General features: G+C 46.5%; 1 protein-coding gene across 1 annotated transcript in view; it reads left to right on the top strand.

The window, feature by feature from the left end:
* The window catches only part of LOC111146253 (beta-1,4-galactosyltransferase 1), a 54,292-nt gene that overhangs the window by 19,539 nt on the left and 22,495 nt on the right, over positions 1–12,258 (top strand). Inside the window, exon 2 of the mRNA XM_022501726.1 lies at positions 10,537–10,772. Coding sequence (XP_022357434.1) covers positions 10,537–10,772 — 236 coding nt within the window. The remainder of the gene's footprint in view (positions 1–10,536; positions 10,773–12,258) is intronic.

The raw sequence follows: 12,258 nt of genomic DNA, 5'->3' as shown, positions 1-12,258 counted from the left end.
AAGACAGCCTCTGACTGGAGGGTGAGGTTGTAAAATAAAACACCGGGCCTAAATCATTCTAATTCTTTTTGAGAAGCTCTTATCTTCTCTTGCAGAAGTGCTCTATTTCTAAAATGAGAGAGATGCCCCAAGATCTTCCTGGAGCTAACAGAATTCCCAGGCAAGTTGGCTTTCCAAGCCAACTTGGGAACTTTTTCCTGGTAGTGATAACTGTGGGCAGGAACAGTTTCCAGAATTTGCACAAATTCCAGCAGAGGGAGGGAGGAAGGCAGGGAGGGAAGCCAAAGGGAGAAGAGCTGAGTGAGGAGAAAATCTTCCTTTGGGCCAGGACCAAACGAAACAGAAATTCCTCCTGGGATGAATTTTCCCTGGAGGACAACACTGGGAACCCTGTTTACTGGGCTTTAAAAGTCTGTGGTCCCCAGCACAGTTTCTTGCCCTCAGGGCCTTCAATCTCTGTGGTTTCACTGTGGATAGAAACTTTCCCCTTGGGTCACGCCAGCACAGAAGTGTACCATCACACCCCCAGTTTTGGGGCCTCCTCGAGGTTTCCCAGTGCTCTTTCCTTGCTTCTCCTGCCGCACTGAATTCCACAGCCATGGCCGTGTATGGTATAGAAATGTGCTTGAGAAGGGTTTAGATCAATCAAGTCAAGTAAGATTCACTTTTATATCACCTTGAATTAGTTGGTGGTTCCCTGGAGCCCTAGATTAAGAAGGGTTCTGAGACAGTGTCGGTGGGCACAGCAGAGAGAGAACAGAGGGACGTATGTGCTGTGACTTGCTGTCCACTGCGTAGATACATCCATGAACAGCAGAACCCTAATGAGTTAATGAGAAGATAAGTATGACTTTTTTTTTTTTAAGATTGTATTTATCTGTTAGAGCACAAGCAGGGGGAGCGGCAGGCAGAGGGAGGGGAAAAGCAGTCTCTTTGCTGAGCAGGGAATCAGATGCGGGACTTGATCCCAGGACCCTAAGATTGTGGCCTGATCCACAGTCAACCTACCGGAGCCACCTTAATCTCCTTTCTAAACCCTGGCTCCAGGCAACCACTTTGTCTCTACAGCTTAGCCTTTTGTGGACATTTACCTTTTTATTTATTTTTTATTTTTATTTTTAAGATTTTATTTATTTGACAGAGAGAGAGACAGCAAGAGAGGGAACAGAGCAGGGGGAGAGGGAGAGGGAGAGGGAGAAGCAGGCTTCCTACTAAGCAGGGAGCCCGATGTGGGTCTTGATTCCAGAACCCTAGGATCATAACCTGAGCCAAATGCAGACTCTTAATGACAGAACCACCCAGGTGCCCTTAATGTTCTTTCTAAACCCTGGCTCCAGGCAACCATTTTTGTCTCCACAGCTTCGCCTTTTATGGACATTTACCTTTTTAAATAAGGCCTTTACCTGGAATTTTTGACATTCTCTTAAGGATGGCCTTTTTTTTTTTTTTTTTTTTTTTTTTTTTTATTGAGGTTTTTTTTTTTTTTTTTTTTTTTTTTTGGCCAATCCAGGAGTGTCCTGAGAAAGCCTCAATTCCTCTGTCCTTCATTTTCCCTCATGCACAGCCCTGGGGCTGAAATATAATCCTTTAAAAAAATTTGTTTCTACCTTTTTATTTGTTTTTCCTCTCTTTTATTTTATTTTTTAGAAAAGATCTATTTATTTATTTGACAGAGGGAAAGAGGGAAGGAGCACAAGCAGCAGGAGCGGCCGAGGGAGAGAGGGAGAAGCAGACTCCCTGCTGAGCAGGGAGCCCGATGTGGGACTCGATCCCAAGACCCTGGGATGATAACCTGAGCCAAAGGCAGACACTTAACTGATGGAGCCACCCAGGTGCTCTATTTTATTTTACTTTTTAAAGCTTTATGTGAGGCTTGAACTTACAACTCTGAGATCAGGAGTCACGTGCTGTACCATCTGAGCCAAGCAGGCATCCCCTGAAACAGAATTCTTTTTTTTTTTTTTTTAATTTTAAATTTTTAATTTTTTTTATAAACATATAATGTATTTTTATCCCCAGGGGTACAGGTCTGTGAATTGCCAGGTTTACACATTTCACAGCACTCACCATAGCACATACCCTCCCCAATGTCCATAACCCCACCCCCCTTTCCCAACCCCCCTCCCCCCAGCAACCCTCAGTTTGTTTTGTAAGATTAAGAGTCATTTATGGTTTGTCTCCCTCCTGCTCCCATCTTGTTTCATTTATTCTTTTCCTACCCCCCAAACCCCCCATGTTGCATCTCCACTTCCTCATATCAGGGAGATCATATGATAGTTGTCTTTCTCCGATTGACTTATTTCGCTAAGCATGATACCCTCTAGTTCCATCCACGTTGTCGCAAATGGCAAGATTTCATGAAACATAATTCTTAAGGTCCCCCAGCCTTGATCTGCCAGAACTCTTCAGGGTTCTGGTTTGTGGTAGATCTGGACCCTTCAAGGTGTTGGAATCTGACTTTGGCTTTGTTACCTTAGCTTTAGACCTTGGTACTCTTGGTGACAGAATCCTGGACTGAGTGACCACTCAAGGCTTTTCTGGTGATTTCATGACCCACATCAGACTGAGTTTTAGAGTTATTCTCTCAAGGAACAAATGGTATTTTGGTGAAGAGCCTGTTTCCTGTGGCTGTGTGAGGTTTAGATGAGAAAATGCAGTGTTTTCACTAGGTTAGGCTGTCGACTGCCACAAAGTCTCAAATTATAGGCCTAGAACCCAGAGGAAACTCATTTTAAAGTTGAGGGTGGGGGCTGTGTCTCTAGATCACAAATCAGTTGCTATACCTGAACACAAAAAGGCATATTTAGGGGCACCTGGATGGCTCAGTCAGTTAAGCATCTACTTTTGGCTCAGGTCATGGTCCCAAGGGCCTGGGATCGAGTCTGCAGCCAGTTCCCTGCTCAGTTGGGAGCCTGCTTCTCCCTGACTCTGCTCCCCGTGCTTGTGCCCTCTCTCTCTCTCTCTCATAAATAAATAATATCTTTAAAAAAAAAAAAAGGCATATTTAGAGCCTAGGAAGGAGAGTGTTTTTGGGCTTGGCTGCCTTGGTAATAGATATATAATTAGGACAACAATCTAGATTCTCAAACATCAAACACCAGATGGTTCCCCGCCCTGTTAGTTCTGGTTCTTAACCCACAAGTTGAACAAGTGCTGTGTGGGTCAAGATACATTTGTGGACCCTACTCTACCAGAAACTGCCCAAGGACAGAAAAGAACGGGACACAACACTTGCCCTCAAGGAGAGGAGGGTCTAATAGAGGGAGTAGGTAGATAGACTGGCCCCTCACCTCAAAGAACTCTAGTGTAGGCTTGTAAAGTTTGTTGTGTTGATTTATAAAGTTTGTAAACTTTACATGGAGTTCCCTCTGGCATGCAGAGCGGGGACCAGTTCGTGCCAGGGGCTTAGGGAAAGCTTTGAAGAGGGGACATTTGGTTTGAACTTTGAAGGATTGTTACCTTACCTCTCTCACAAAGGTTTTTGAGGTAGCTTTTAAGGATACGTACTGTAAAAAGGACAGATAGAAATAAAATCAGAAAAAGAGAAAATGTGACTTAGAAAGTTAAAGACTGGGGAAGAGTTAAAATGTAGATATTCACACCTTGTGGCCCAACATAGTTATTACATCTGTCCCTTTGCAAAAGCCAAAAGTGAAGCACATTCTAAGTACTGTCAGAGAGCAGAAATATACAGTAGTTCCTGAGTATAGATTGTTTTTCTTACTACACACTCCTTTTTTTTATTTATTATTTTTTTATTTAAAAATTCTTTTTAGAGAGCGAGTGGGAGAGAGATAGAGTGCATGTGCAGGCATGCACACACACGCACATGAATAGTGGCGGGGGGAGGAGACAGGGAGAGAAAGAATCCTCAAGCAGACTCCACACTGAGCGCAGAGCCCAATGCAGGGTAATCTTACAACCGTGAGATGACCTGAGCTGAAATCAAGCCTCAGACACCTAACTGGCTGAGCCACTGGGGTACCCACTCTTAAAGACCTTCATGGGGGTGAGAGGGAGGTGGAGGTTAGTGAGTGAACCTGTAAACCACCATTCTCAAAGTATAGTCCAGGGACACATGTCAAAGTTATCTAAAATGCTGTTAAAATGCAGAGTCCTGGACCTCAGTCCCAGAATTACCAAATGGGGCACTCTGGGGAGTAAAAGCCAGGAATCTGCAGTTTCGTGTGCTTTCCCAAATGATTGCTCTTGCACTCCACAGTCTGAACCTCTGCAGTAGAAGGAAACCTCACCAGCATTTTGAAAGCCAGTGCAGTAGCAAATAAGAGGACTTGGCCTTGGGGTGCCTGGCAGGCTCAGTCAGAAGAGCATGCGACTCCTGATCTCAGGGTTGTGAGCCCCATGCTGGGTGAAGAGATTACTAAAACAAATAACTTTAAAAATAAAATTAGGAAGAGTACTTGGCCTTTGTTTGAAGATTTAATGGGGGAGAGAGCAGAGTGCAAGAAAGGGCAGTTTCACTGACGTGGATGGTTCATTGGTGGCCAGGTCACTTTCAGGTGATATTTTGGAAGACCTACCAAGTGTGGTGGTTCAAGCACATGGCAGGGCCACTTCTAAGCATAGAGAGAGAAGTAACGAATGCCCCTGTTCTCGATTAGTCCAGCTTCCTCTTGGCCACCTGGGCTGTGCTCTGTAGACCTCCTCTGGCAGGCTCTTTTATTTTTTGAGCAAATACTTTTTTTTCTGTGCCCCCAAATGCAGGGTTCTGAGACCACAAATGTGCTCTGCTTCCTGTTGAAAAAGTGTTTCCGTCTCTGGGGTCTAATAGTGGCTTAGATGGTAAGTTGGCAGAAAGAACAGTGGGTGTTGAAATTGTGTTGAGCATACAGTATGCTTGAAACATATTGAGTTAGCCTTAACCCTACATTATTCCTCTTTTCTGGTCACTGAATTGTATGTTTTGAAATCTTTATTTTGGAAGACCCTTGCTTATTGGGAATGGGACGAAAGATGGGGTTATACTTCCTTTCTTGGTTTATATTTTAAAATAGTTATTGTTTAATTTTAAAGATAGACGCAAAGGTATAAAGAAAAATACCACGAACATCTGGTTTAAGAAATAAATCATTTCCAATACTTTTGAAGCCTTGGTGAGCTAGATTTTAAAATTTGGTAAGTAATGGTTAACATGAGATTTGAGAAGTCCCTTCTGGTGGCTCTCTATCCCCTGCTCTTACATCAAGTTTCCTGGAAGTGTATCGAAAGCCTCTTAGTTGCTTGTATCATAGTTGTGTGCTGTCCACTCAGGTAAGATTTGTTGGTATACTCTGTGTCCATGGCAGCCAAGTGGTCACAACTCTTGCCTGATGAGTCCTCTCTGAGAGAAGCTGCTTCTGTGCAAAGGTTTCCTTGACTCTCTTCTCTGGCACCAGAGTGGACACCCCTTCCTTTGTGCCATTTTGGCTGTTCTCAGCACTGTTATCCTCACCCTTGTTTGCTGGTCTCCCTCCCTTCCAAGAGCAAAGAACTCTTCTTAACCCAGCTCTGCTGCTGCCTCCCTGGCACCTAGCAGCCTGGCTCCGGGCAGTAGATGGTGCTTCTCAGTTCTAATCTGAGGGGTCACAAGGGGTACCATGAGTTCACGGGCTCACTGCAGACAGCTGTCACCTCAAGTTTGGGGATTTGGTAAGACCTGTCATCCAGTGCCTGTCTGGCCTTCAGAAGATTGGTACAGAGAAAAATGGCCTACCCACATGAGCTCTGTGGTTGAGGGGGAGAGAGCTTGAAGAGGCACTATGTCACACTGTTGGGGCTGAGGCCTGGCCAAGGAAGACATGCTGGCACCCCAACTTGAGGACCACAGAGTTCTGGGTACTGCCTATAGTCTCACAGTTCCCATGTGTTTCAGTTTCATCACCCAGGAAATTTTCCAAAGAAACTTTAGGGCCAGATCCTTGGCTGTCAAGTATGGATTTTTTACAAATTAAAATTAAAATAAATCAATTGAGTCTCAAAATCCACCATGATCATTTGACAAAAGGACATTTTAACATTTAGAGTGAGAAGCACTTGACTTTGGAAGAAAGGGCATTCTGATACATTGGTTACACTTAGCTTAATGAAGAACAGTGTGCATTGTCTTTACTTTTACCGATTCGTGGCAGGCTGGTGAAACATTGTCATGACCCAGCATCAAGTCAGAGATCATATCCTGAGCCACTGGCCGGTCAGCTGGAAAGTGGTGACTAGATGTTCCAGCCTGTTTTGCTGAGGACAGAAGAATGAACTAGTGGCTCAGCCAGCATGAAAGTGAGACGGGGAGTCCTTGTTGGCCTGCCTCTAGATGAGCCGGCCTTTGATGGAGGGGCATGTGTGTGTTTGGGTTTGCTGTGCCGGGCAAGGGAGCAGTGGAATTTGTCTGAGTCGAGCTCACACATTGAAGTGATTGAGTGCCTTACACGCAAGGCCGTGACCTGGACTCCCAGCCGAGAGGCCCACGTGGCAGGGCTTTAGCTGGGGGAGCTGGGGACAGGCTCACATCTGCTCAGCTGCTTACGTAACCCTGCTTCCAGCTCCCAGAGCCAAGAAAACACACAAGCCAGCCCAGCGGGGCCTAGGGCCCATGGTAGCACATACCATGCGCCGCACAGCAAGGGAGCCTTGGCTCAGTGTGAGGACTGTCATGAAGCCCTCAGCCTTCAGCCTCCTCCCTTTGCTTCTCTCGGAGGCCCCTGGCAGTGACTCTGAGATCTGATAGCAGTTTGCTGTGGTTCTGGGCAGAGCTGGCTACTGCCCTCCTGGAGCCTGAGCTCTCTGGATTTTCTTGTTGGGACAGCGCCAAGCAGGCCATGGAGGGCGGCCTCTGCAGCATGGCAGGGGTGTGCAGGGCCCTCAGGGAGGCCTCTGACTGGCACTGGACCCAGGAAGCATTTGGCTCCAGGTCTGCAGCCCCCGCTGGCTGCTGAGGGCTGACCCAGCTCAGGCATGAGCCCCAGGGCTCTCGGGGCTGTGGACACGTCAGAGAAAGCAGGTGGGGCACGGATTGCCACTGAGAGCAGGACTGGGGATTGCAGTGCTCTTGGTGTGTCGCAGACATGATGGGGGTTGTAAGAAGGGCCCAGAGAGGACCAGGAATCTGAAAAGAGGCTGTTCAGTAATAAAACCCCACAGGAAGCCTTTAGAGGAGTGATTCCCTTAGACAGCTTTGAATCAGGGTAGTTTTCCCTTAGGTTCTGCCACACCCTCATCAGGGAGCTCCTTGAGGTCAGGAATTGCCGTCCGTCACTCCCTTTCCCCACTGGGCACACAGTCTCACACAGGTGCCCAGGAAGTACTGGGCAGGAAGGGGTGGGAGAGTAGAAGATGGACCACCTAGGTTGTCAGCTCCCAGAATTGATGGACAATGGTGTCAGTTGCCGAGGAAACTCTGGAGAACAGGCAGGTTTGGCTACAGATGATGATGGGTGGGGTGTTGAATAAGAGTTCATTTGGTGCTGGTTGGATTCCCATCCCTACAATCTCCAGATGGGAAACCAGTATCCTGAGAGTGGGTGGCACTTGCCCAAAGACCATCCAGCAAGTCACTAGTGGAGCTCAACCAGGGCCCAGGCAGCTTTTCTTCTACCCAGGAAACTCTACCTCAGGACTACCATTTTGGAACCCCCCAACAGGCGAAACTAAGATGCTTTCCAGTCCACAGGTGTCTGCTTTCAGGAGGTTGGGTAGACCACTTGTGAATTCCTGTCTTCTGGGTTGGTTTCAGAAGGTATGAGCAAGTCAGTAGGGTGAGAGTCCAGATGCCTCTTGGGTTCCCGAAAATGAAGTTATGTTTAGCAGCATCTTCAGAACTAGAGGTAGGGTGGGGTACAGGGAGTTGGCGGGGGGTTGTAGATGTTATGGGGCCCTCTGAAGTGAGAAGATGATGATCTTCTTTTCATGTTTTTCATAAGTGCACTGGGCTACAGAGCCTCCCAGAAGCTTTGCTGGGGTCGAGCAGCCCAGGCCTAATGGACCTTATGGGGAAGGGCTACCTCCATGAAAGCCCCAAAGCTCACAAAGATGAGAGGTTCAGCTCCCCATTGTCCAGTCACCTGGGCTCCTTGTGATTTATCTCCTTCCGCAAATTGGCCAAGTCATTCCGCAATGGAGCATCCTGAGATTCCATATTTTTTATGAATTGCCTCACATGATTCTGATGGATGGGTTTGAGAAAAACTGGTTCAGGTGACCTCTTACTTAGTCCTGGAGCATAGTACCTACTCACCCGAGGGCATCCTGAGGAGTTGGAACTGGGTCAGTTGTGTGAGGGACTGATGTATGAGGCCTCTGTGCCCCTGCACCAGGACGTCTGCTTTCTGAGCTCTGGTAATGAAGGGAGCAAAAGGATGAAGGCAGACTGGGGCTTATTATTAATTTTAAGATTCCGGTCTGTCTTGAAATGCAAAAGTCTGTTGTTAGAAGAAAGAAGGAAGGGCATTTCTGGCAAGGAGACAAGTATGGATGTAGGCACGGTTTATTGGAATGGGGATGGAAGTAGAGCTGACTGAAGGGCCTTGTTGCCAAACTGAGAGGTTTAGCCTTCCTTGTCAAAGACCGCAGGGCCCAGGGCCGGTGAGCCATCAGAGTTTTTTGTTTATTTGTTTGTTTTGTTTTGTTTTTGTAAGCAGGAAAGTGATATGATCAGATCTGCATTTCAGAAGAAAATAAATGGGTGGGAATGGGTCTAGTGATGGTGGAACTGAGTCAGCATTGGAGGGAGGGAAGGTGTAAGAAGTACCAGAGGATGCTGAGGAGAAGGAAATGGGGAGTCTGCACCTGCTGACAATCAAGAGGAGCAAGAATCACAACTTTTTTTTCTGGAGCTCGTTTCAAGAGGGTGAGTGATTTCTGGGCACAAGGGTGCTTGGAGCATCACATGTTACTGATGAACAAATAGGGCAAAGGAGTGATGTGTGGTGGGCCTCCGGTGGATCTCACCAGCATGTTTCAGGCATGCTTGCTCCCAGTGTGTGGTCAGCATTCCCACCTCTATTCTGTAGTTGCCTTTGTTCTCAAGGCTAGTTGGCTTCACAGGTCAATCTCGTTACACTAGAGTAACAGTTCTCAAAATGTGTTCCCTGGTCGAGTGGTTCTATGGCCAAATAAGTTTGGGAAATGGTGGGTTATATAAAGTGAAGGGGGTTTCTTGACTGCACAACTTTTCAGAGCCTTTGGTGTGCCTTAAGATTGAGTATGCTTATTTGACCCGGTGACATGTTCTTCCATTGAGCATCTTAGTGGAATTATTGTTTCCTGGAACCTAGTTGGAGAAAGTCTGGCCTACAGGGAATACTGGGGCTCTGGGTTTGAGTTTTTTTGTTTTTTGTATTTTTAGATTTTATTTATTTATTTGAGAGAGAGAACACGAACGTGGGGGGGAGGGACAGAGGCAGAGGGAGAGGAAGCATTCTCTCTCCTGAGCAGGGAGCCTAACTCACAGCTCAACCCCAGGACCCCAGGATCATAACTTGAGCCAAAGGCGGATGCCTAATCACCCAGGTGCCCTGGGTTTGAGTATTGACTCTGTCCCCAGTTTCCTGTGTATTCCTGAGCCTGTCAAATTTTCCCTGCCCTCCACTGTGCATGCCACATGAGGGTCAGTCCCCAGCTGAGGAGCGGAGTCCTCTCCTAGCTCCACTTTAGAAACAAGGATTTCCATGTCTGTATCTGTATATAGACCTTGGCCTCTCCCACTACTACTACCCTATCACTACCTCAGAATCCACCATCCACATCATCAATTTTTCTTCTAAGTCAAGAGTTCTCTTACTAATTTACTTCTCTCATCTGGAACCGTATTCTTCCAAGATAGAAACTTGGTGGTCCTCTCCAACTTTCTCTCCCTTCCTCATCTCCTTTGTTATTCTACCACCGATACTTACTACTAAGCATCTTTCTTTGGTGTTCTTTTCAGCTGTTTCTCATCATCCTATAGTCTGCTCTGGGTCTCAGTTCCTCCAGTCCCTACCCCTGGAGTATTTTTAAATATGTGCATCAGGTGTCTTCCTGTGACATGGGTTCCTCATACTACTCCTTGCTACCTTCCGATTTGAGGCTGATTTCCACAACACCATCCTCCCTGACACACATACACAGACACACACACACCCCTTTTCCCAACTAGACTAGGTTCAGAGAGTTGATGGACATCATTTGTGCAAGACCACACAGCTGGGAAGTGGCAAAGTTAGGTCTCCACCTCAGGATTTCTGAGAAAGTGCTTTCTCATCCATTTTATGATCCTTAAAACAACCTTTCAGGAAGTCTGAGCAGCAGCCACTCCCTTTCCAGTTAGAGCTGAGAAACCTAGAATCTCAGGGGAGTGGGTCCTGGACAGGTGTGTGCTTCATAGGGTGACCAGCTGTCCAGCTTTGCCTGGGCCTAAGGGGTTTCCTGGGATGGTTGGTTGTCCTAGTGCTGGACATAAGTGCCTTTTTCGTAGCCACACTGCCTCCCAGGAGGATATGTCTCCTGAGGCTGTGGCCTGGGGGAACACTGTAGCCTGCTAACTTCTCCTTCCTTCCACCTCTGTAGTCGGCCCCATGGTGATCGAGTTTAACATACCTGTGGACCTGAAGCTTGTGGAGAAACAGAACCCAGAGGTGAAGGTGGGCGGCCGCTATACCCCCAAGAACTGCATCTCTCCCCACAAGGTGGCCATCGTTATTCCATTCCGTAACCGGCAGGAACACCTCAAGTACTGGCTGTATTACTTGCACCCAATCCTACAGCGTCAGCAGTTAGACTACGGCATCTATGTTATCAACCAGGTGAGGTCTGGGAAGACGGAGTGAGGGAGGGAGTATGTGAGTAATGAGGGGTGAGAGAAAGAATCCGATACTAGAAGTGTGACATTTTATAACCCCGCCAGCCTCACCTCCTTAGGCAATGCAGATAAACCAGATACCATACAACTTGCTTGTCCCTGTCTGCTCTTTGGGCAAGGGTATTTGCTTGCTGGGGTATTTTGTTTTCTTTTTGCTGCAAGTGCACTTCCAGCAAAATTGAGAGAAACACAACAATCCTCATTCTCCCAAAGTAGAGCATTGATTATTTCCCATCCTTGGGTAGTTGTGTATTTTCCTTAAAAAAAAAAAAAAAAAAAAAAAAAGATAAAAACACTCATTTAAATGTCAGAGTTTTAGGCAGCTTTGAAATTATCTAGTCTAATGTATCTTCTGGGACACCTGCTGGAGATATCACCCTTAGATCAGGCCTGAATGCCAGCCCCCAGCAAAATGGCTGGGGAAATCGAATTTTTAGGCCACTGAGCATCATGTGCACTGGGCTGGGTCTGAGAAAAGAGAGCTGCTCACTGCATGTCTGATTTGTGTGTGTTGAGCTTAGCCATGCTTAGGAAACTAATGTGGAAGACATGTTAGCCTTTATCAGCATGACCTGGAGAATCAGATTGATGTAGAATGTAGTTTTTAAAAAATAACTTTGCTGATTTCCAGTTTGTTTGAGAAGCACTATTATTTTTCTAGAAGTGTAACTTTGGTGTTTTGAGTTTATTATAAATACCTAAATTCATGATTTTATAACTTACTAGGTGGAATAACACATTTACCCTGTCTGTATACTAAAGTTCATTGAAATTCATCTGGAGAGGATAGTATACCCATTCTAAAAGACTTACTGTCCATTTCAAGATAAATTCTGGAGCTGCTTGAGGTAGTAAAAGTGTTGGTAGTTGACAGCTTCCGTCAAAGTAGAGGGCTTTTGTTTGCCTTCCTGGGACCAGAGGGAAGTTAGAAATAGCAGTGTGTCCATTGACCATTTCCGAGCACTGCCATGACATTGTGCTGCAGAGAGATTCTAAAGAAGTAAGGTCCCGCCCAGTTCTATCTGTCTAGAAGCTTCCTTCCCCACAGTGGCAAGTGGAACCCTTCTAGGGAATAATTTGTTAACAGTCCCAAATAGTATGTGATTGGATGGTGGCTGCCAAATGCTTTGGAAACTCAGAGGAAGGCAAGTGAGTGACCTGGAAGAACCAGGGTATCGGACTACATTCTAAGGCCTGGAGGGACACCTGGGCATCTCAGCTGGAGCCAGTGAACAGGGGCTTTAATGCAGAAAGAAGTTATGCATATTCCCAGAGGTAAAGTTGACCACAGGGATAGGAAAGCAGCAGAGGTGATAGGGCCAGGTGTAGGAGCTGAGTCTGTCAGGTAGGAAAGAGCAGAACAGGAGGAGGAGTCAAGATGGCGGAGAAGTAGCAGGCTGAGACTACTTCAGGTAGCGGGAGATCAGCTA

Source organism: Enhydra lutris, unplaced genomic scaffold, assembly GCF_002288905.1.
Source record: "Enhydra lutris kenyoni isolate GAN:26980312 unplaced genomic scaffold, ASM228890v2 scaffoldscaffold13, whole genome shotgun sequence".
In the NCBI taxonomy this organism is placed as follows: domain Eukaryota; kingdom Metazoa; phylum Chordata; class Mammalia; order Carnivora; family Mustelidae; genus Enhydra; species Enhydra lutris.
The sequence above is the reverse complement of the archived record's forward strand: the minus strand, read 5'-3'. Positions and strand labels throughout refer to the sequence as shown.